This window comes from Bos taurus, chromosome 17, assembly GCF_002263795.3.
Source record: "Bos taurus isolate L1 Dominette 01449 registration number 42190680 breed Hereford chromosome 17, ARS-UCD2.0, whole genome shotgun sequence".
Classification (NCBI taxonomy): domain Eukaryota; kingdom Metazoa; phylum Chordata; class Mammalia; order Artiodactyla; family Bovidae; genus Bos; species Bos taurus.
Genome location: NC_037344.1, coordinates 69,447,906 through 69,471,454, shown reverse-complemented (window position 1 = coordinate 69,471,454; position 23,549 = coordinate 69,447,906). Strand labels below are relative to the sequence as shown.

Genomic DNA, 23,549 nt, shown 5'->3' with positions numbered 1-23,549 from the left:
TTCTCCTCCCGCCTTCAATCTTTCCCAGCATCAGGGTCTTTTCCAATGAGTCAGTTCTGCACATCAGGTGGCCAAAGTATTGGAGTTTCAGCATCAGTCCTTCCAATGAATATTCAGGACTGATTTCCTTTAGGATGGACTGGCTGGATCTCCTTGCAGTCCAAGGGACTCTCAAGAGTCTTCTCCAACACGGCAGTTCAAAACATCAATTCTTCAGTGCTCAGCTTTCTTTATAGTCCAACTCTCACATCCGTACATGACTACTGGGAAAACCATAACTTTGACTAGATGGACCTTTGTTGGTAGAGTAATGTCTCTGCCTTTTAAAAGCTGTCTAGATTGGTCATAGTTTTTCTTCCAAGGAGCAAGCGTCTTTTAATTTCATGGCTGCAGTCACTATCCGCAGTGATTTTGGAGCCCCCCAAAATAAAGTCTGTCACTGTTTCCATTGTTTCCCCATCTATTTGCCATGAAGTACAGTGATGGGACCCAATGTCATGATCTTAGTTTTCTGAATGTTGAGCGTTAAGCCAACTTTTTCACTCTCGTCTTTCACTTTCATCAAGAAGCTCTTTAGTTCTTTGATTTCTCTCACTATTAACTTATTGATTAAATAATGATTTCATTTATTAAGCATATCGATTATACACCAAAATGATAATACTTCGGAGGCATTATCTTAAATAAACTGTATTATTACAATTAAAATTTTCATGTGTCTAAATTATAATTTAATGTGTTTAAACTTTAAGTCTTTACATTTTAAAGAACTTAAAATTACCAATGTGGCTCCCGTTACCTATTAAACAGCCTGAACTAATATTTACAAAGCCCTTAGGACAGGGCCTGGCCCATAGAAAACACTGGCAAAGTGTTAGTTAAATAAAGACTTCTCTTTAGAGGTGGCTTGTTACCTGTGGTATTTAAAAACTATGACTTCCCAAGGAGTGAGAAAAGTTGGGGACACGTCTCTTCTCTTGTCTGCCTTTTCTTTTATTTAGTGGAGTTTGTTTTACATTCTGGAAGCATAGGGCTCCCCACGTGGCGCAGTGGTAAAGAATCCGTTGCAATGGAGGAGATGCGGGGTTCGATTCCTGGGCTGGGAAGATCCCCTGGAGGAGGAGGTAGCAACCCACTGCAGTATTCTTGCCTGGAAAATCCCCTGGACCAGGAGTCTTGTGGGCTGCAGTCCATGGGGTGGCACAGAGTTGGTGACGACTGCGCACTGAGCTCACACACCACACGGCGTATGTCACGTGGTCCTGCCTTCTCCAACTTGTTTCACGGTATTTTTTCCATGTTGCTATAACGTCTTCATCATCATATTAAGCACAGTGGTTTTCTGAAAAATTGTTTCCAATATTCCTATTAACCACAAACAACTTTAAGCTGGAAATCTTTTGTTAGTTAGGATTATTATTGGGTAACGTGGTAAACGATTGAAGGATTCTAATAATAGGTATTGTCCGTAGTTTCTAGAAAAGCTGAAATGGATTTGCAGTCCTGCCAGCAACATATGAATGTCTCCGTTTCACCAACTTATAACGAAATTTATTTTCGTTTTTAAAGCGATTTTGTGTCTGTGTGTTTGTGTGTGTTTATTTTCTTTTGTTGCTGATTTGTTGGAGGAAAAAGCATGTCATTGCTTGTATACATACTCCTTTGGTGACCTGGAGGTTAAGCATTAACCACGTGATTATTGCCACTGTGCATGTTCTCTTCTGGTAATTGGTGCCTTGCGTCCTTTGGCCATTTTTATCAGTTTGCCTGCCTTCTTTATAATGGCGTTTCCCAACCTTTTTTGGAACCAGGGACCAGTTTCGTGGAAGCCGATTTTCCCACAGACCCCAAGGGGGTGGGGGTGGTTTCAGGGTGACTCAAGCACATGACAGTCACTGTGCACTTGATTTCTGCTCTCGTTACATCAGCTCCACTCAGAGCATCAGACGTCAGATCCCGGAGGCTGCGGACCCCACCTCAGAGCATCAGGCGTCAGATCCCGGAGGCTGCGGACCCCTGCTTTATGAGGATGTCAATTTCTGTCCCATTTTATTTTTTCCCAAATTCACATTAGCCAATAGTGACTAAATGCCTGAATTCCATTTCTTGTTTCACAGATTTTTGTATGTTTATGTAGGCAAACCAATTGATCGCCCTTTGTGATTTCTGTCATTGTTTTTAAGTGCAGACCATCCCCTTCTAGAAACGTGGTAAGCGTCGCTTCTACTTTCTTTTAGCCTTTGGTAATTTCTTTTTCTTTTTTCCTTAAGATTTAAAATCCTTCCAGGACAGTACTGCCCAAATGAAGTATAATGCAAGCCACAAATGTGAGCCACACATGTAATTTTAACTTTTCTGGTCCTCACATTCTTACAAAGTGAAAACAGAGAAGGCAGAGAGCACAGAGGATTTGTAGGGCAGTGAGCTTGTGAATTTACTCTCTATGGTACCACGACGGTGAATATGTCATTATACATTGACCAACCCATAGCATGTACAACACCAAGTCACTGATTGTAATCAATGTCCCTGCTGGTGGGGGGCGTCCACGGTGGGGGAGGCTGTGGGGTGAAGGGACGGGGGTATATGCGAGCTCTCTATACTTCTTTCTGCCCAGTTTTGCTGTGAATCCAAAACTGCCCTTAAAAATAAGTTTATTAATTAAAAAATTATAGATTATTAAAAAGTGAAAAAATGGTGCAATTAATGTTAACAATATATTAACCCAATGTATCAAAAAATATTACTTCAAGATGTAATCTGTATAACAATTAATGAGCTATTTCATTTCATTTCGGGGAGTGCTGTCTTCAAGGTCTGGTGTGCATTTCACAGTTACAGCTCATCTCCATTTGCACTAATGACAAGCCACGTTCCCAATGCCCAGCCACACGTGGCTGGCGACCACCAGCTTGGCCAGCGAAGTGCAGAACGTGGTTTGACTGCAAGTGACGACAGAGGGTAAAGGTTCCAGTGACCAGATTAACCACCCTCTTCCCCTTCACCTCCCGCCTGCTCCTCTCCCTCGAAAATTCCTGCCCAGGCAACCTGGGTTTTCTCACCGTCCCTGGTGACCTCTGCCTGGCTCTCGGATGCCGCCCTGGACACCTGTGGCAGCTGCCCAGCACCTTGGGCTTCCCAACCCTCCACCACCCGCCCGGGGCTGCCATCTGCTCACTGACACCTTCCAGTCCCAGCCTTTGGGCTGAGGAGCTCACCCTGGGGAGGGAGGGTGCATTTTTAGCTCTCTATCCCTGCAGGGTGAGTCTCGACAGTAATAACTATGATTAGGAGCCCATCCTGGGTTGCCTTATGCAATCCTCCGGATCTTTTTTTTTTGGCCAAACCTCAGGGCATGTGGGATCCTAGTTCCCCAACCAGGGATGGAACCAGCACCCCCTGCACTGGCAGAGCGGAGTCTTAACCACTGGACCACCAGGGAAGGCCCTCCTCCAGGCTGTCTTGAAGGCTGAAACCATTCTGCATTTACCGGAGCTCCTACCGGCTAGGGAGCACTGGCAAGCACCCAGCCTGTGGTCAAGACCAGGGGCAGGTTGGCAGAAAGGTACGCTACCACCCGGAGGGCTGAACCAAATTTATTAAGTTTGTTGGGAAGGAGATCTGCTGTGATCCCTGAAAGTTGCCCACGTGTCTCTGATGCCCCCCTGTCTTGCCTGTCCCTTGGGACCCTGTGGAAGCCCCTGGGATGAGGTCGCCGGGAGGTGGGAGGAGCCTGGTGGCCCTCCCCACCCCCCGACCCCCGCCTAGAGTCTGTGCTCTGGGATCCCTCTGGAGCAGGTCACCTCCCTGCCCCGGGTAGGGTGTGCCTTAGCGACTGCGGGAAAAGTCCCTGAGCGGAGGCGCAAAGCTGGCGGGAAGGGTCGGGGAAGGAGGGGTGCTCTCCAGGCCGTGGGGGCGGGACCAACATCCGACCCGCCCAGCAAAAACAGCCCAGGCAGCAGGGCGGGCAGACTCGTCCTGGACACCGGCGCTCAGGGCACCATGAGCGGCCGAGTTGGGGACCTGAGCCCCGAGCAGCAGGAGGCGCTGACCCGGGTGAGGAACTTGGGAGCGGGGAGGCTTGGGCAGGGGGCGAGCAGCCCCCGGGGCACAGCCGCGAAAGGAGACCCTGGAGAGTGGGCGTCCAGACCTTCGGCTCCAGCGCACAGGTTGTCCAGGGAGCTGGGCACCCACCTGGCCCAGGAGCCCCCCTCTCTGGGCCTCTCTGCGACTCAGTCCCGCTCTCCACCTCTGCCGGCGCCTGTCCCTTGAGGAAGGTGGACGAGGCGGCCCTGCCTTTTGCACTGAGGCAGCCTTGGGTAGACAGCCGCCCAGGTCTCCTGCCCAGATTGCAACCTTTATTTGTTTGGTTTCTCTCTGTGGCTTTCTGAATCCCCAGGCGGCAAGCCTTCTCCCTATTGTTAATGTTTTCATTAAAGGGAAATGGGCGGGGGGATTGGTGCTATCAAGACAGCCTTATGGGACTCACCTAAAGTGAAAGTAAAATCACTCAGTCGTGGCCAACTCTTCGGGACCCCACGGACTGTAGTTTACCAGGCTCCTCTGTCCATGGATTTTCCAGGCAAGAATACTGGAGTGGGTTGCCATTTCCTTCTCCAAGAGATCTTCCCAACCCAGGGATTGAACCCCGGTCTCCCGCATTGTAGGCAGACGCTTTACTGTCTGAGCCACCAGGGAAGTCTGAGCCTCACCTGGTAGTGTCATAACCATGAGGAGGTCTTAGGTGCTACAGCATTAATTCTGTTTGCCAGGAATTCCTTGGCAATCCAGCGATTAGGACTCACTGCTGTGGCCTGGGTTCAGTCCTTGGTCAGGGAACTAAGATCCCACAACCCTGTGGCATGGCTCCGTCCCCCCCGCCGTGGTCCAGCCCCGGCTGATCCAGGGTATTCGAAGGAGAGACTGCCTAGGCGACTATTTATATGCTAATTAGAGATACAAAGAGTAATAGAATGAGGATAGCTCAGTAGGAAAATTCAGTGGAGAAAAGAGGCTGAGTAGCTTGGTTTACTCGGGAGACCAATAAAACTTCAAGACAAGAAGTTTGCACCACTTATGTAGGCCGCATGCGCCCTCTCGAATAGCGGAAGGTGCCTCACCCTAGACACCTTCTCGAGTGGGTCTTAGAAGCCCAGGCATAATTAGTAAGCATGGTGGGTTCTGCGCTCCAGATGGAGACTTCAGCCAGAATGTGAAAAGAATGACATGGGGAGACCAAGCGTTGGTGAACAAGGCCCGTAGCTTTATTTTCAACAGGGGCTTATATACCCTAAGTTACACATAGAGGATAATAGGGGATGCAAAGTCAGCAGTCTTTGATTCTTATCAAAAACCAGGGTTTCTTTCCTGCAAATTTATCATATACAAATGGTTTAGGTGATTTACATCATCTTCTGGCCAGAAGGCCTATTAACATTTTATGACTCTTGACAAGAACTTATCAACAAAGACTTATTTTCTCTAAGAGTAATTATTTTAAGGTTTGGCGCCATCTTCCCAAGATAAAATTGCATTCCTATAGGGTGGATGTGTAATGGGTTTACAACAAAGGAAAGAATTTATTACCTTAAGGGTCTAAAGTTACTAACACCAAGGCCACTACTTATTTTTTCTACATACCAACTATTAATTAATACATATTCAAGGATACAATTCAGGGGATGTGAAAACTTGGCAACAAGCATTGGCTCATCAATGAAATCTTTTACTAGTTTATTCCGACAGTTTGTAACTCTCTGAGAGGCTCTAAGCTATTTGAATATCTTAAGCTTCCCGTGCCTCTGTAAACAATCGTATGCATAGCTGTAGGAGTCCGGGTAAACTTGTCAGGCGAGTTAGAGAGCCATCTGAGGGGTTTGGATTTAAACACTCCTAATTGCCCAGGAACTTTATTAATTGGAGCTCTAAGTTAACTCTTTGACAGAGAGAGCGAGATGGTGGTAGGGGACAGCCCCCAGTAAAATCAGAGGTGAGAGCACAAAGCAATAAAGTAGGCAGACTCTGGTTTTTTGGGGGCACATGCTCGAGAATATCCGGGGGGACTCCTGAGGCTCGATCCCGCCTTTGCGTATGCCGAGCCTCCTTCCTCATGACCTTTGTCACGAGTGGAATGCCTCACCGGCTCCCGGCAACACCCCCCCCCCGCAAAAAAAAATCAGTTTGCAGGTGGCCAGAGACTGGAAGCTGTGAATTCAGGGTGGCAACGTTGGGGACAGGAGGGTATCACAACTGTTGCTGTTCAGTCGATCAGTCACGCCTGACTCTCTGCGATGCTATGGACTGTAACCCACCAGGCTCCTCTGTCCATGGGATTCTCCAGGCAAGAATACTGGGGTGGGTTGCCATTTCCTTCTCCAATCACAACTGTGGCTCACACCTTAAGCCTGTGAAAGGGCAGTTTCAGACGCTGGAGAAGGGTTTCTTTTGAGGCTCCTGGTTTGTGAGCCTCACATCTGTCACCTGCTGCAAGCCAGGCCTGAATCTAAAGCCTTTACCTTCACAAACTCCTTTGACTGGCACAAATGTATCATTATCCCCACTTCACAGACAAGGACACTGAGGCTCAGAAAGGTTAAGCTACTTGCTTCCAAGTCCAGACCCTCATGACTCAATATCCAGGCAACGTCTCCAGAATGTTCTGGTGGGCCTGCATCAGATTCACCAGGGATGTTTATAAAAACAGAAACGGCACAACCCTCCCTCGAACCTACAGAACAAGGGTCTTGTGGGGCAAAGAACCCCTCAGGTTTGAGAAGGATCCAACTCTTCCTGCCATGGTGGGCTGAGGGCTGGCCCATTCCCAGGTCGCAACCTGGTCCGGGCATGTGCTGCTAACTCTGCAGGGTCCCTGGGCAGGACTGACCAGTGGACTGAGACTGGGAAGGTCTGGGACAGTGTTGGGATTGTGGGAGCACCTCTGACCATTGTATCCCCTCCCTCAGTTCCGGGACAACCTTCAGGACCTGCTCCCCATACTGCCCAAGGCTGATGACCACTTCCTCCTGCGCTGGCTCCGAGGTGAGGCCAGCTGGGGTTGGTGGAGGCTGACAGGGTGGCAGGGAATGGGGGTGGTGCTTCAGGAAAGCAGGTGGGAGACTTTGGGGGACAGCCCTGAAGAGTGGGCTGGAATCTCAGTTCCTGCCCAAATCAGCACAGCACAGAAATCTTAATGGCGCCTCAGTTTCTTCATCCATAAAGTGGGCATAAGGCCACCTCCCCAAGGGTTGTTATGAATTAAATGAGAGGGTGTAGTGCCTGGCATGGTGGGCAACAGGGTGAGGTGAGGTTAGAGGTAACGCCTAGGAAGTTCTCAGGATGACAGGCCTGGGCAGGTCTTGAGTAAATACCACTGAACCGTCTTCAGGACTTGCCCTTGGGTCTGTCTCCAGCTCCTTGAAGACAGGGCTTCAGGTGTCATTCTCTCAGGGATCTGACACCAGTGCCCAGTGAACGTTCAGAGACTGGGTGTATTTAAAGGCAGAGGAGGAATTTCCTCTAGGAACTGCCGCAGTAGTGCAGAATAGAGTGACAGAAACCACCCTAGAACTTAGGGAAAAAATTCATGTCATCTCAGCATATCCCATGGAATGGCTTTTGAGCTTGAGCCAGGAGAGAAGTCAGAAGCCAGGCTGGAATCAGACAGAACAGTGATTGCTAGCAGGGTGCCCATACAAGCTGCCTCGCTCTCCTGGCCTGTGTAATACTGGTCTCTACCTTCAAGATGCTGGGAGTCAGACCTGAGGTCATGGGCACACACAGAGCCTACACAGAGGAAGGCCTCCCTTCTGTTCTGTTTCATTTGATTGTTGGTTGTTTTTTTTTTTTTAATTATTGTTTTTTTACAAACTTTATTTTTTAGAACCATTCTAAAAAGATTTACAGAAAAGTTGTGAAGATAGTACAGAAAGTTCCCATAGATGCTTCACATTAACACTTGACTTTCATATGTATGTCTGTGACCTTTAATGAGCCATTATTGCTATGTGATTAGTAATTAAGATCTGTGTTTTATTTAGATTTGCTTAGTTTTTTTCCATTTCGGGATCCTATCCAGGACACCACATTCCATTTTCTTGTCCTGTCTCTTTAGGCGCTCTTGGCTGAGGCAGTTTCTATTTCATTTTTAATGTCATTTTAATGTCTTTTTCCCCACCCAAGCTAAAAAAGGAGTTGGAACAGTAGATTTCTTTTCTTTTTTTTTTTAATGTGGAGTATAATTGCTTTACAATGCGGTTAGTATCTGCTGTACAACAAAGTGATTTGGTTCTATGTGTATATATATATATATGCCCTGCTCTTGCACTTCCCTCCCGCCCCTCGAGGTGATCACAGGGCCCAGAGCACCCACCCCCATCCCGCCCCTCTGGGTGATCACAGGGCCCCAAGCACCCACCCCCATCCCACCCCTCTAGGTCATCACAGGGCCCTGAGCACCCACCCCCATCCCGCCCCTCTGGGTGATCACAGGGCCCCAAGCACCCACCCCCATCCCACCCCTCTAGGTCATCACAGGGCCCCAAGCACCCACCCCCATCCCGCCCCTCTGGGTGATCACAGGGCCCCAAGCACCCACCCCCATCCCACCCCTCTAGGTCATCACAGGGCCCCAAGCACCCACCCCCATCTCGCCCCTCTGGGTGGTCACAGGGCCCCAAGCACCCACCCCCATCCCGCCCCTCTAGGTCATCACAGGGCCCCGAGCACCCACCCGCATCCCGCCCCTCTAGGTCATCACAGGACCCCAAGCACCCACCCCCATCCCGCCCCTCTGGGTGATCACGGGCCCCGAGCACCCACCCCAGTCCCGCCCCTCTGGGTGGTCACGGCCCCGAGCTCCTGTCTGCTTTGCACAGCGTGTACATGTGTCAGGGCTGCTGTCTTGGTTTACCCCAGCCTCCCCTTCGTCCCCTGAGTCCACACATCCATTCTCCACATCTGCACCTTTATTCCTGCTCTGCCAATATGTTCATCTGGACCATTTTGGGGATGGCAGATTTCTTGAAGCCACTTGATACAGCCTCAGACCTCTCTCCTCCTCCTTTGAATCTTTTTGGGTTTAAAAATCAGCTTTTCAGGTACCGCATGGGTCTTAGATAAAAGAGTGAAATTGTATGCACTGTAGGTGGCTGGGTCGGGGGAAGGAAAAGGACCTAAGATAGGAAGAGGGTGCAGGCCTCAGAGCCCTCCCCTTCGCAATGCAGCTGCTCTGCTGATGCGGCCCCGCCCCCTTCAGCTCAGCTGTCCTCCCAGCATCGCAGGGTCAAAGGCCAGGGCTGAGCTCAGCTGGAAGCGGAGGAGCCTTCCCGACCCTCTGAGGCTGATTCCTTTGTTTTCCTTTGCCCGTATCCCTCGTCTGGGTCCATCGCTCCCTCTTGGATGCCAGTTCCAAGAGGACTGTGCCTGCCCGGTACTCCCAGTCTGACACATAGTAAAAAAGTTTAGAGGACCCGGGAGCAGTGTCCAAACCACTGTCTATAGGACCAGAAACCACACTCTGGTTCTCAATAGAAAAATCTCCTAGAGACATCTCACAGATTTTTTTAAAGTCAATAAAAGAATAGCAGGTATGATTATGCACTAACAAATTTGAAAATCTAAATGAAATGGATACATTCCTGGAAGAAGAAAAAGAAAACCCTCAATAGATCAGTAAATATGAAAGACATTTAAATGGTAATAAAAACATCCTCTCCCCTCCAAACTCAGACCACAAATGGCTTTGCAGGTGAATTTCTCCAGTTTTAAGACCAGCTAATTTCTTAGGTATACAAATTGTTTGAGTTGTTTTCAAATATATGAAAGAGTGAGATTTATTTTATGAGGCTTGGGTAGATTTGATTCCCAAGCTAGCCAAGGACGATAAAAGGAAATTATAGGCTCATTTCACTTACTAATGTAGATGTTCAGTTCAGTTCAGTTCAGTCACTCAGTCGTGTCCGACTCTTTGCAACCCCATGAATCGCAGCACGCCAGGCCTCCCTGTCCATCACCAACTCCCGGAGTTCACTCAGACTCACGTCCATCGAGTCAGTGATGCCATCCAGCCATCTCATCCTCTGTTGTCCCCTTCTCCTCCTGCCCCCAATCCCTCCGGCTTCAGACTCTTTTCCAATGAGTCAACTCTTCGCATGAGGTGGCCAAAGTACTGGAGTTTCAGCTTTAGCATCATTCCTTCCAAAGAAATCCCAGGACTGATCTCTTTCAGAATGGACTGGTTGGATCTCCTTGCAGTCCAAGGGACTCTCAAGAGTCTTCTCCAACACCGCAGTTCAAAAGCATCAATTCTTCGGCGCTCAGCCTTCTTCACAGTCCAACTCTCACATCCATACATGACCACAGGAAAAACCATAGCCTTGACTAGATGGACCTTTGTTGGCAAAGTAATGTCTCTGCTTTTCAAGAAGTCTAAGTAAAATATTATATAACAGAATCCAAGAAGGTATTAAAATCATGCAACAGTATCAAGGAGAGTTTATCTTGGGTATGCAAGAAGAGTTCAACATCAGAAAACCTAGGGAATTCCCTGGTGGTCCAGTGGTTAGACTTAGAGCTTCTACTTCAGGGGTCACTGGTTCGCTCCCTAATCGGGACGATCCCACAAGTCACGCAGCCAAAAAAAAGAAAAGAAAGGAGAACCTATCATTGTCATCAAACACATTAATGGAGTTAAAGATAAGAAATTATATGGCTATCTCAATGCAGAAAAGGGCATCAGAAAAGGTTCAAATTTTATTTATAAGACAAAAGTCCTTCATGACATCCTTTGAATAACTCTTAAAATGATAGTCCCAGATAAACTAAGGCTCAGAGAATGTAAGTGACTTACTCATGGTTGCGCAGCAAATAAAAGGACAAAACTAGAGTTTAAGCTCAAATCTGACCCCAAAGCCCATGCTCTTACCCCTCCTAACACCAGGGGCATCTCTGCTCCCTGGGGGATGTTAAATATTGCAGGCTAGCTCAGCTCTAGAGTGAACAAGTTTAAAAGGCCTGGAGGAATTTCTCTGGTGGTCCAGTGACTAAGTCTCTGAGCTCCTTCTTAATGCAGGGGGCCCTGGTTTGATCCCTGATCAGGGAACTAGATGCTAGATGCCGCAACTAAGAGTTCGCACACCACAACTAAATATCCCACGTGCTGCAATAAAGACTCAAAAGCCCGTGTGCTGCTACTAAGACCTGGCACAGCCAAATACATAAATATCTAAAAAATAAAGGCCTGGATACTGTAGAGCACAGGGAACTATATTCAGTATCCTATAGTAAACCATTATGAAAAAGAACATATATGTATGTATAACTGGATCACTTTGCTGTAAAGCAGAAATTAATACGACATTATAAATCAACTATACTTCAATAAAGTTTTTTTTTTTTTTTAAGGCCTGGAAAATGAAATCAGGGGCCTTCCACAGTCTTCGAGAGGATTAAAGATCCTTGCTTCTTTTTTTTAAAAAAATTCCAGACCCCCAGTGTATTCCTGGAGCATCAGGAAGGTGTACCCTCCTTGCCCCCGGAGCTTATCTCTTTATGAGCTGTTAGAGAATGGCTTAGGCTGCATTCTACCTCCAGCGTCCTCTTACCATGCCTTCTTCTTGCAGCCCGGAACTTTGACCTGCAGAAATCAGAGGACATGCTCCGTAAGGTGAGACCCTGTGCTCACAAGCATCCTGTCTCCTACACGTTGCACCCCAGGAATTATCCCCAGGGATTATCGACAGAGGCCAGGGACTCTTGCCCAGTCCTTCCCCCTCCATCCCTTTCTGCCTCAGACCCGGGTCCCCCACAGCCCTCATCCTGGCATTCCCACCCCCAGTCCTATGTTGGTGGCACCTGGGGTGGCTCTGGTAGGATCCTGGTGTCCGTGGGCAGAGGGGCATGGCCTGTGACCTCTGGGGCAGGCAGTCTGCAAGCCCAGCTGTGTCTCCGCAGCACGTGGAGTTCCGCAAGCAACAGGACCTGGACAACATCCTCGAGTGGAAGCCCTCAGAGGTGAGCCCACGTGGGGTCCCCCAGGCCACTGCCGCCCCCTCAACTCGCCCATCGCGTCCAGCCGCCCGAGGGAGCGGGGACCTGGCCTGGAGGCTGCTTCGAATTGAGACCGCACCCCGTGTCCAGGTGGTCCAGCGGTACGATGCCGGCGGCCTGTGCGGCTACGACTACGAGGGCTGCCCCGTGTGGTTCGACATCATCGGGACCATGGACCCCAGGGGCCTCCTCCTGTCAGCCTCCAAGCAGGAGCTGATCCGGAAGCGCATCAGGGTCTGCGAGTTGCTTTTGCACGAGTGTGAGCAGCAGAGTCAGAAGGTATGCGAGCGTGTAGACGGCACGTGGTGGGTCCCGTCTGTCTAAAGGTGGGTACCAGGACTGGCGAGGGAGGCACCCGCTCCTCCCTAGCCTTCAGCACACTGGGCTCTGCTTCACTTGCAGTCACCCTTGCACGAGCGTCTAACACGTGCATGCCATTCTCTGCTGGTGCACACCAAGTGTGGCCAAAGCCCTTCCCCTCTGACCTTGGGTGAGATGCTGGCCTTGGTGCTACGAATCCTCTAGCTGTAATCCCCTGGATCCCTGGGAACAGTGGGTGGTCAGCTTTGCTTACAGAAAAGATGTCCCTTGATTGTGTAACTATGAACCTTGATGGAGGAGCCATTGCTTTGGGCATCCCCAGAAGCTGGTGACCCTTCAATCTGGGCACATCCCTGGTGCCTCTAGGGAGTTACTACCAAAATATGTGGGGCACGGGGCTTCTAAGCCAAGAAGGACCACACCCTCCTTTGCAGGGCTTCTCCTGGCCCCTGACTCTGTGTTTCCTGGTCACTAGCCTTCAGAGGGAATCTAATGCCAAGTGTGGCCGGGTTGGTTTTGTGAGTCTAAGTGTCTAAAGCTGTTATGGCACTGTGGGATATTATGGTTAATATATATGTGTCCTCATGGGATTCCACACAAGGGCAAGGCCTGCATCCCCAGCGTCTGGCACAGAGCGGGGCACAAAATAGACCCTCCACCGAGATTTGTGGCCGGGCAGGAGAGAATTACCTAATGTTGTGTGTCGTGCCTGTGTGTTGTCATGTAAGATGGCTCACTTATAGGCTCAAAGCAGTGTCTCCAACTTCACAGACGTTCCCAATCGGAGCCAGCAGTTAAAGTGGCGGTGGCGCTAGTTAGTATCTGTTAAGATTTAATAGGCACTGGCCAAGCGCCGGACCCTGGGTTCGTTGAATCCTCACAGACCTCTCAGGGCCTGGAATTATCCCCATCTTACAGAGGGAAAAAGTAAGGGTCAAAGGGATTAAAAATCCAACCCAAGGCCTGGTGGTTCAGATGGTAAAGAATCTGCCTGCAATGCAGGGAGATCCAGGTTCGACCCCTAGGTTGGGAAGATCCCCTGGAGGAGAGAATGGCAACCCATTCCAGTATTCCTGCCTGGAGAAGTCCATGGCAGAGGAGCGTGGCGGGCTGCAGTCCCTGGGCTCAGAGTCAGACATGACTGAGCGACTAATACTTTCAAAGCCACACAGCCCCCCAGCAGCAGTTCTGGCTTGGATTCACCTGTGGGGCTGCATCGCTGGCTGACAAGTATACTACTGTACGTGAAGATGCCCAGTGAACAAATGATGTCTTTAATCACAGTTAACTCATTCCAGGCTACAGTATTGAGCAGAGTGTGAGGGCCACCACGCTAAGGCTCAGAGGTGGCACCTCCTTAGACCCTGGATGGGCTCTGTCTGTTTGGAAAATGCTGTGGGCAGCTGGCGGAGGGGGCAGGACGGTGGAGGGAGGGATCCTCAGGGGCGCTCTCTGGCCAGGATCTCCTGGCTGGAGCCATCATCTGACCCGAGTGCCTGCTCTGTCCTGTGCAGCTGGGCAGGAGGGTCGACACGGCCGTGATGGTCTTTGACATGGAAGGGCTGAGCCTGAGACACCTGTGGAAGCCAGCAGTGGAGGTTTACCAGCAGGTGAGGTTGGCCGTTGGCTCAAAGCCAACAGGGAGCCACACTGCCCACGCCAGCCTCCGGTCCATGGAGGAGGGGTCACTGCCCAGGGGCCCCAGACAGCAGCCAGTGAAGCTGACCTGGGGATCCACCCTCCAGGGAGAAAGAGTCTGAACAAGAGCTCCACTGAGGATGACAGCCATGCTCCCGGGGAGGACGGGATGGGCTCCTGGGGTGGGGGGGTGCTCTTGGGATCCAGCAGCATCAGGGCCGCAGAAATCTGGGGGCTGGAGGTGTTGGCAGCTGGCTTCGCTCAGACTCTTCTTGACCCCACAGTTTTTTGCCATTCTGGAAGCAAATTATCCAGAGACGATGAAGAATTTAATTGTTATTCGAGGTGAGCCCACTATGGGGATGACCTCCTGGGGTGGGAAGGGTGAGGAATAGGGGAGGGGGACAGCGGGGAAGCCACCCAGACCAGGGACTGTTAAACCCTCCTGGGTGGAGAATGGGTCTGTCTTTGTTCAGCTGATTCTCTTGGAATATACAAAATCACGCTCTCGTGTGCTGCAACAATGTCAAATACGCCATGTCTCTAAATGTTTACTGTAATTTTCTTTACTGATCTGGTTGGGGACTGGCATCAGAGAGTCCACGGACTGAGAATCCATGGAGTGCAGTCTGTGCCTGCAACAGCTATATGACAAAGGGCTCGCTGCATGTGTTCTAGGGTCAGATGATCTGGCTTCCCATTCTGTAAAATGGGGATACAGTGGCACCTTCCCTATAAGATAGCTGTGAGGTTACATGAGATAGTCTGTGGGGAAAGTGTAGCACAGAGCCTGGCCCATAGAAAGCACCCAGTAAGCTTGAGTCGTCCTGGTGGAACATGAGGTCGAATGCAGATGCCCCCTACTTGCACCCAAGAGGGTGCCAAGGCAACGTGGACACACCGTGAGTGTGGAAAGGAAGAGGCGCCCCTGGGGAATCACCATTGCTGATGCCCTACCACAGGGGAAGAGGAGGCAACCATTTATTGTTTCATTTGATCTCCACTTTTCAGTTAGGAGTGCTAAGCCTCAGAGAGGGTGAGTGAGTCCCTGAAGGTCTCACAGAAGGAAATGGCAGCATCTAGGCCTGTCCAACCTCTGTCCCACCCATGCCCTTGGCTGTGACCCTGTGTATTCAGGTCCTCTCCGTTCCAGCTTCTCAAGGGAGTTTGTGTGTTCCAGCCCCCAAGCTGTTCCCCGTGGCCTTCAACTTGGTCAAGTCGTTCATGGGTGAGGAGACCCGAAAGAAGATAGTGATTATGGGAGGTGAGTGACCCGGCCTCCCAGCTGTGACACCTCTGCATCCGCCTGGAAGCAGAGGCTGATGCCAGAGGTTCCATTTCCCTGTAGCTCCTCCTCTTTACTCAGGCCCTGACCTTGGCCCGACCCTCAGTGACCTTTGCACTCTCATTCGAGGCTTTGGGCCCTAGACAATGGCCTGGGTGGCCATGCGGAGCTCCTGGGTGTTCTCAGGAGTTGGTGCCCAGGAGCCAGTGTAGGACACATCAGGCCTCTCCCTGGACTTGGCCCCACTGCCCTCTGTTGAACCCCCGACCCCCCTCAAAAGAGCCCCACTTTTGTTCCCACAGGCAACTGGAAGCAAGAGCTGCCTAAGTTCATCAGCCCCGACCAGCTGCCCGTGGAGTTTGGGGGGACCATGACCGACCCCGATGGCAACCCCAAGTGCCTGACCAAGGTCCGGTGCCCAGAGGACGGGGAGGGAGGGGAGATGGCCGTGGTGCGGTGCCCGCTCACCACCCTCGCCTGCAGATCAACTACGGGGGCGACGTGCCCCAGCATTACTTCCTGCGCAACCACGTGAGGGTGCAGTACGACCACCAGGCGACCGTGGGCCGGGGCTCCTCCCTGCAGGTGGACAACGAGATCCTGTTCCCGGGCTGCGTGCTCAGGTGGGCACGGCGCCCCCCACACACACCTGGTGTGGTCGGGAGGGGCCCGGAGCCCAGGCAGGTGGCGGTCAGTGGGGCCCTGTCCCCTGCAGGTGGCAGTTTGCGTCGGACGGAGGGGACATAGGCTTCGGGGTTTTCCTGAAGACCAAGATGGGGGAGCGGCAGCGCGCCGCGGAGATGACGGAGGTGCTGGCCAGCCAGCGCTACAACACCCACGTGGTGCCCGAGGACGGGAGCCTCACCTGCACAGAAGCCGGCGTCTGTAAGAGCTACAGGGTTCACTGGGGTCGCTTTCCTCCTCATGGTGGAGAAATGATCTGACATCTCTTGCCGGTCTGGCCCCTCTGTTTGCTCCAATTTCCAGCTCTCAGGGTGGGTGTGGGGGGCTCTGTGCAAGCCCCTAGATACCCTGGACGCCGGGGCATCAGCTTCGGGTGTTGGATCTGAGGAGAGGCTCCCAGGTGTGGGTACAGGAGTGGAGAGGTGTGGTGGAGAGCAGGGCTCGCAGCCCCGTGGACTCAGCTCCTGGGAAGACCCTTCACCGCACTCAACAGGCTAAATGAGAGACAGCTGGAAGACAGCCGTGGGCTCAGCGTCAGGGCTCCCAGGCTGCCCACCTGCGTGGAGCACCCGAGGAGATGACCCTTCCAGGTGTCTGTCCCCCACTCCCAGGCCTCTCGGGCGGGTCGGTTTTGGCAGAAGCGGTGTTGCCCAGGGCCATCGCTGACCTCCTGCCTCTGCAGGGAATAGCACTAGAGGAGAGACCCAAGGTCGCTGTTCCCGGGAGAAGGAGAACGGGTTCAACCAGGGCTTCCCAGGTGGTGCTAGTGGTAAAGAATCCACCTGCCAACGTAGGAGGCATGAGATGGGTTTGATCCCTGGGTTGGGAAGATCCCATGGAGGAGGAAATGGCAACCCACTCCAGTATTCTTGCCTGGGAGATCCCATGGACAGAGGAGCCTGGTGGTCTACGGTCCGTGGGGTGACAAAGAGTCAGACACGACTGAGCATATGAGCCAGTCACGCACAGTTCACTTTTCTGTGCAAAGCAGGGATTAGAAGGGTGCAGACAGAAACCTGTATGGCTCATCAGATCCAGATCATGTTGGACCTTGGCAGCGAACAAAATTCCTCTAAAAGAGACATAAGAGGGGCTTCCTGGTGGTCCAGTGGTTAGGACTCTGCACTTCCGATGCAGGGGTCACAGCCCACCACCTGCCTGGGCTCTGGGCCCCTCCCAACGATGCCCAGGTATGGGAGGGCCGCCATGCCTATCTGAGCACACAGCCCGGAAATAGGATCTTGTTGTCCACCGGTTTGACAAACTAGGATCCCACACGCTGCACAAAACGACCCAGAAGTGTTTTTTTTTTTCTTAATAAACATTTTAGGGACCCCCTAGGTGGTCCAGTGGCTGAGACTCTGCGTTCCCAGTGCAGGAGACCTGGGTTCGATCTCTGATCGGGGAATTAGATCCTGCATGCCACAGAAAAGGCTTCCCATGCCACTGCTAAGACCTGGTGCGGCCAAATAAGTAAAATAAAAATATTTTTTAAAAATAATAAATTTTTTTAAAGACACGAGAAAGTGACTGGTGGGGAAAGTAGGGATCCCCTCTGGATTGGAACATCAGGATAAGGGAATCCCAGTCCCTCCCCTCACTTGCTCTGGAATCATCAGAAGGTCTCATCAACCTCCGTAAGCCCATTTCCTTGTCCATAACATGGCTATGATCGTACTTTGCGTGGGGCCACTTTGAGGATTCAGGGAGCTGTGAGCCCTGACGTGATGCCCATAGACGGGCTGATGCATGCTGGAGGTTACTGTGACGCCTGTGGTTAGCACAAGCATCAGCCAAGGAGAGAGTCGGGAGGGATGGGCTGGGAGCCAGGCCATGGCTGACCCGCCCGCCCCACCCACGGTCCTGGGCAGCCCCTTCCCAAGAGCACCCAGTTGTGCAGGTATGCTGGGCTTGCTTTGCCTGCTTCCTCCTCTGTCTCTGCAGACGTCCTGCGCTTCGACAACACCTACAGCCTGATACACGCCAAGAAGATCAGCTACACCGTAGAGGTGCTGCTCCCCGACAAGGCCTCCGAGGAGAAGATTCAGGGTCTCGAGGACTCGAGACAGTCCCCACTGCAGTGAAGACCCCGCCGCCCCTGTGCCCGAGCTCTCCGACCCCTCAGCACCCTGCCCTGTCCTTGCCCTTCCAGGCAGAGCGGTGCTGGAGGGGACCACGGAGAGCCTCCCACCTCACCTCACCTCGCTGTCTCAGCTCCTTGTGGGCCCACCTGGCTCGGTGGCCCAGCAGGAAGGGTACCCCCAGTGTGTGGATCACGGGAAGATCCTGGCAGACACCCCATCCCCTGTTCACAGAGAGCCAGTGTCCAGGAGGAAAGATCCTGCCTGCAGAACCTGCCCTTGTGTCCTTCCCGACAAGGTCCCCACATCCTAGGGCGCACCCACGCCTGGCCCTGGTTTGGTGGGGGTGTGCCTGAGCCCTGGCTGCAGGGAGCACTGCTCAGGCCTGAAGAGCAGAGAAGCCCCATTCTCCACATGTAGGGGCTCAGCAGGGATGCGCTGCAGGGCTGGCTGGAGGCGGCCAGGGAGAGGGATGGGCAAGCCTGCCGGGGGGCGGGCAGCGGGGGGGTGGGGGGGTGGCGGGTCTCTGTTCTGGCAGAGCGTCAGCTCTCCAGGTTGGCTCTACCGCCTTTGGAGGGAAGATCAGAAATAGAGAGTGAGCCATCAGTGAAGAGCCACACTCAGCCTTCCGCAAAGCCGAGTCTCCCGGGAATTCCCAGTTTGTCTCCCACCCCGTCCCCACCTGCTGTGATCCAGCCGACCTCCAGCCTGGTTTCTTTCTGGCTCTGAGTGGGGCCAGGACCCAAGCAGAGCTGGAGGGAGATGCAATGGGCGTGCTGGGGTGCAGAGTGGAGCTGCCATCCCAGGGCACCCAGCCTGGACTCAGACTTGCTCCTTAGGAGAACCATCAGGCTTTTCCTCCATCTTTGCGTCTCACCAGGGGGACAGCTGAAGGTCGGCTGCCAACCCTTCTCCTCCCGCGCCCCAAATGCGACTCAGCAGCAGGCCAGTGAAGGCTTTATTCCTCAATGGCTGGCTCTCCTGGGGCCCACAGCCCACAGTCAGGACCACTGCCGGCTCTGCTGGAAGGACCGCACCCAGCAGGAAGCTGCCAAGCTGACTGTGGCTCTGAGGTTGACTCTAGTTGTCAATGAAGCCATCCACCAGGGCCTGAGAGTGCTGCCCCACGACCCTGCCCCCTGCCCCCTGCCCTCTGGCTGGGCCAGGCCAGCGGCCCCCAGTACCTCTGAAGATCCGGCCCCCGGCTCTGGATTCCTGCTCCCGTACTGCTATCCCACAGGGTGGAATGCTGGCCACTCGGGTGACGTCCCCAGGAGTGAGTGGCCAGACATCCCTGTGAAAGGGTCCTTGCTGCCAAGCATTAGCATCCTGGCCACCCAGGCCCTTCCCAGGGACTGCAAGCCTCCTTGAGCCCCACTCTCCAGGTGCTTCGCCAGCAAGAAGCCTGCCTCTGGTCCCTTCCCCACTCTCAAACTCTGTGCTCTCATCTTCCCTGGTTAATAAGAGGTTTCTCGATTTCCCAGAGCCTGTTTTAGGCAAGGAAATAATGAGGCTTGGGAAGGTGGGGGTCTTCCGGTGAGCCAGGTGGGGCCCCAGCACTCCTTCTGTGGACCCAGCCCTCCATCCACCAAGAACGATGAAGCACAGAGTCTGAGCAGGGTCTCTGCCGCTATGCAAAGCAAACTAACTGAATGCCAGTACTTCCCTGGTGGTCCAGTGGTTAAGATTTCACCCTCCAGTGCAGGGGGTGTGAGTTTAATCCCTGATTGGGGAGTTAAGTCCCCACATGCCTCAGGGCTAGAAAACCAAAACATAAAGCAGAAGCAATGTTGTAACAAATTCAATAAACGCTAAAACATAGTCCACCTCAAAAAATCTTTAAAGAAGGAAAGAAAGAAACTGAATATCATAAGCCAATGCTGCAAGGCACTCTGGTCCAAAGGAGTGTTTAAATCATTTGGCAAGGAAAAAAAAAAAAAAAACTGCCCCACCATCACCAAGGGGACAGCCTGGGTCCATCAGGAAAAAAGTCACACAGCATCTCATGTCCAAGAGCATTCCCACATCCCGGATGTGGTAGGCTTTCCCATCACCCCACTTGCACAGGTCACCCTCTGTGCAGCCTCCCAGTTGAAGGGACATCTAGAGCCCTCAAGGTCCTGGCTTACCAAGGCCATCTTCCCACCGCCCGTGGCAGGGAAGGGAGGAGGGGGAGGGGGACCCTGTGCCAGGTTTCACTGGGCCCAACTGTCATGACGGCGACTCCCAGTGCCTTCCTGCCACCTTCACATCCCTCGCCTAAAAACAAGAGGTTTGTGGATATGAACGCTGACCCTGGCCTTTCTAACCACCACTTTAAAAGGAAGTAGCCCAGAAAGGGGCTGGTTTACCCGGAGCTTGTTTTCTTGTTTGTTCAACTCATTCATCAATGTTTACTGAGTGCCCGGTGCCAGGCACTGCAGGCCGTCGGTATCCTGGGGACACTGGACTGATCTGACTCCGCTAATGGGAAGGCTGCCTGCAGTGAGGGAGGCAGAAGTGACTCCTGTGATTATCAAGTGGGAGGGTGCCATCACGTGGGCTTAGAGGGGCAGGAGCCAAATTCTAGGGGCCCTTGAAGGCATAATTGAGAGACGTGGCAGGGGTGGGGGTGGGGGGTGAGCAGGTGCGACAGGCCTTCCAGACGGAGGAGTGGGGTGAGGGCGCCTATCGGGTGTTTGAAGCCGGAGGGAAGCCAGAAGGGCTCTTGAGCGGCGCTGCTAACGGCTCTCTGATGTTTGTCATTTCTGTGTGTACACATCTGGTGGTTATTAACAAAACAAAACCATTTTTTAAGGCAGGTTGCAAAACGGCCCTGTTGTTTGTCAGGAAAGAATGGCACAATCTCCCAGGCCTCACCTGCCCAGGGGAATGGAGGCAGGGCCTGCCGTCCTGCCCTCCTCCTGGCTGCAAAGCCACATGACCTTCCGGGAGGTCCAGGGGGAGGGACAGAGGCAAGGGGCCTACAGGGGTTTTTGAATGTAGTTGGAAAGGCTCTCGTGCCCCTCAGATCTCCACTGCTGTCCAGCTCACCTTCCAAAAGCCCAGGCTGAAGGGGACATCACCGTGAGACAGTCACAGCTTCACCAGCGCTCCGTGGCATGGCACTCCAGTTTGCACAGACCCTTTATATGCAACCCTGAAGCACCCAGGAGTTATAGCCCATTTTACAGGTCCAGGAACCAAGACTCGGTGAGGGGGAGAGCCTTGGTCAATAGCTCCATGTCCAGTGGCAGAGGTGGAGCCAGAAGTCCGGTCAGCTCCCAGCAGTGGCCCTGCCCTGCCTCTCAGGGGAAGGGAGGGCCCATGTGGGACGGTGGGCCCCTGCCAGTGAGCGCCAGCCTGGGGCAGGGGGCACATAGCGGGACTGGGCGAATGGCTGGGTTCCTGGGGGTGGGGTGGAGATGCCCAGGGTCTGGACAAAGCTGCCCGGGGATGTGTGCCTCGGTGGGACGTGACTCTACTCCAGCTCCGCCCCCACGACTGGGCACCAGGCCTGGGCCGAAGCTTCGCCTCCAGAAGCTGGGGACAGTGAGGATCAGGGCGGGAAGAGACTTTTCAGGTTGATGAACAACATGAAGAGGAGGAGGGGACTTCCCCTGGTGGCCCAGAGATTAAGAACCCTGCCTGCCGGTGCAGGGGACACGGGCTTGATTCCTGGCCCAGGACGATCCCACGTGCCGCGGAGCAAACCAAGCCTCTGCGCCACAACTACTGAGCCTGAGCTCCAGAGTCTGCAAGCTGCAGCTTCCGAAGCCCCGCGCCCTAGAGCCCTTGCTCTACAAGAGAAGCCGCCACTTGCTGCAACTAGAGAGAAAGCCTGCACGCAGCAATGCAGACCTGGGGCAGCCAAAAATAATTTTTTTTAATTTTTACATAAAATTTTTTTTTAAAGGGAGGAGATGAGATGTGAACCCAGGGCCATCTGTGCAGACAGCACGGAGCTTGCTGAGCACGCTCGGTGGGTGGGCTTTGCATCAGGAGGCTTCAGAGAGGAGGCGGCGGCAGGCCTGGGCTGCAGGAGTGCTGCGGCGACTGTGGCAACGTCGCCTTCGGCCATCAGAGGGCGGTGTTGGGCCAGCAGGGCCTCTGTCCCCGAGGAAGCAGGAACTGGGTCTCTCGGCACTCTGCTCAGGAATGCAGTGCCTTTGAGACCCAACAAGCCAAGCTCAGCAGGCCCTGGGCTGTTTGGGGCCATCTGCAGAGGCAGAAAGAGGGGGTCCGACCGGGGTTTGCGTCCTGGTTCTCAGCTTGCTGGCTTGCTCACTAAATACGTCTGGACTCCACCCCCAGCACCACGGCCACTGCCCTGGTCTGGGCTTCCGTCATCTCTTGCTTGGATGTTTAGAAAGGAGCCCATGAGTTTCTCTCTGCCGCTTCCTGCCCTCTTCTGTCCACACTCCACAGGGCAGCCAGAAAAAATCTCTGAAATGAAAATCTGATCACATGGTTCCCTGCATAAGCCCTCCACTGGCTACCCGTTTCCCCCCAAGAGGGGTCATTCTCAGTGGTGGCTGACCAGGTCCTCTGGGACTTGACCACACTGGGCCTTAACTGCATCTCCCCCGACCCCAACAACCTGAACTCACCAATCCGTCAAGCTCTGTCCTTCCTCCCTGCCTTTGCCCAGCCTGGACTTCCTCCCCAGTCTTTTTTTTTAATTTTTGGCCACACCATGCAGCGCACAGGGTCTTAGTTCTCTGACCAGGGGTCAAACCCACGCCGCCTACAGGGGCAGCGCAGTCCTAACCACCAGGGAAGTCCATCCCTCCCTGATATTGCTGCGTGCACCCTCAAGGCTCCCAGAGCCCTCATTCGGGAGGCCTTCCCTAGGCCCCTTCCCGCCCCCCAGCAGGGTTCAGGTGCCTTCTCCATGTTCTCGGAGCAATAGGACCAGCGCTCATCACACAGCGGAGTTGTCACCTGCCTCGTGCTGACTGCTGTTGACCCCCACCTACACTATCTTGTGTTGATTCTGAGAAATAAACATCGTCTTCCCTGCTTTTCAGGGAAGGAAAGTAAGGCTGAGAGACACGTTCATTTGCTCAGTGATGGTGCCAGGCCTGGAATTTGGGATGTCAGGCTCCAGAGCCCTGCGTCCTCCTCACCCATCTACCCCCAGAGGTTGGGTCATACCAGGAGTACGGCTGGAGGAGGGCAGAACCTGGCAGCGTGACTCAGCACTCTGGAGAGACCCAAGGAGAGGGTTGGGTGGGGCAGCCGCAGAGAGAGAAGGACCCAGAAAGGATGGGCTCGCCTAGCTATGTCGGTGTCCTGGAGTTGAGGGCAGGCGGGGTGAGCGGCCCAAACATAACCATAAAAACCAGGTCTACTGATCACTTGTCATGTGCCGGGAGGTGGTGAAATAACTTACTGGCCTCTTCTAACCATCCCAGTAAACTTATAAGAAGGGAGTATTATTAGCGCCAATTTACAGATGAGAAATCTGACACTCGAGCTCACCTAGCACATTAGAGGGGACGCCAAGGTTCAAA

At 53.0% G+C, this 23,549-nt stretch overlaps 1 protein-coding gene across 2 annotated transcripts; it reads left to right on the top strand.

Annotated features, from left to right (window-relative positions):
• The first annotated feature begins 3,879 nt into the window (after positions 1-3,879).
• SEC14L4 (SEC14 like lipid binding 4) lies at positions 3,880-19,875 on the top strand. 2 transcript variants are annotated; one of them, XM_024977257.2, is made up of 12 exons: positions 3,880-4,056; positions 6,963-7,038; positions 11,619-11,662; positions 11,950-12,009; positions 12,136-12,324; positions 13,881-13,976; positions 14,289-14,349; positions 15,185-15,268; positions 15,592-15,698; positions 15,773-15,912; positions 16,005-16,174; positions 17,918-19,875. In XM_024977257.2, the coding sequence occupies exons 1-12, from the start codon at positions 4,003-4,005 to the stop codon at positions 18,055-18,057; spliced, it is 1,221 nt and encodes a 406-aa protein (XP_024833025.1). In that variant the 5' UTR covers positions 3,880-4,002; the 3' UTR covers positions 18,058-19,875.
• The last annotated feature ends 3,674 nt before the right edge of the window (positions 19,876-23,549 follow it).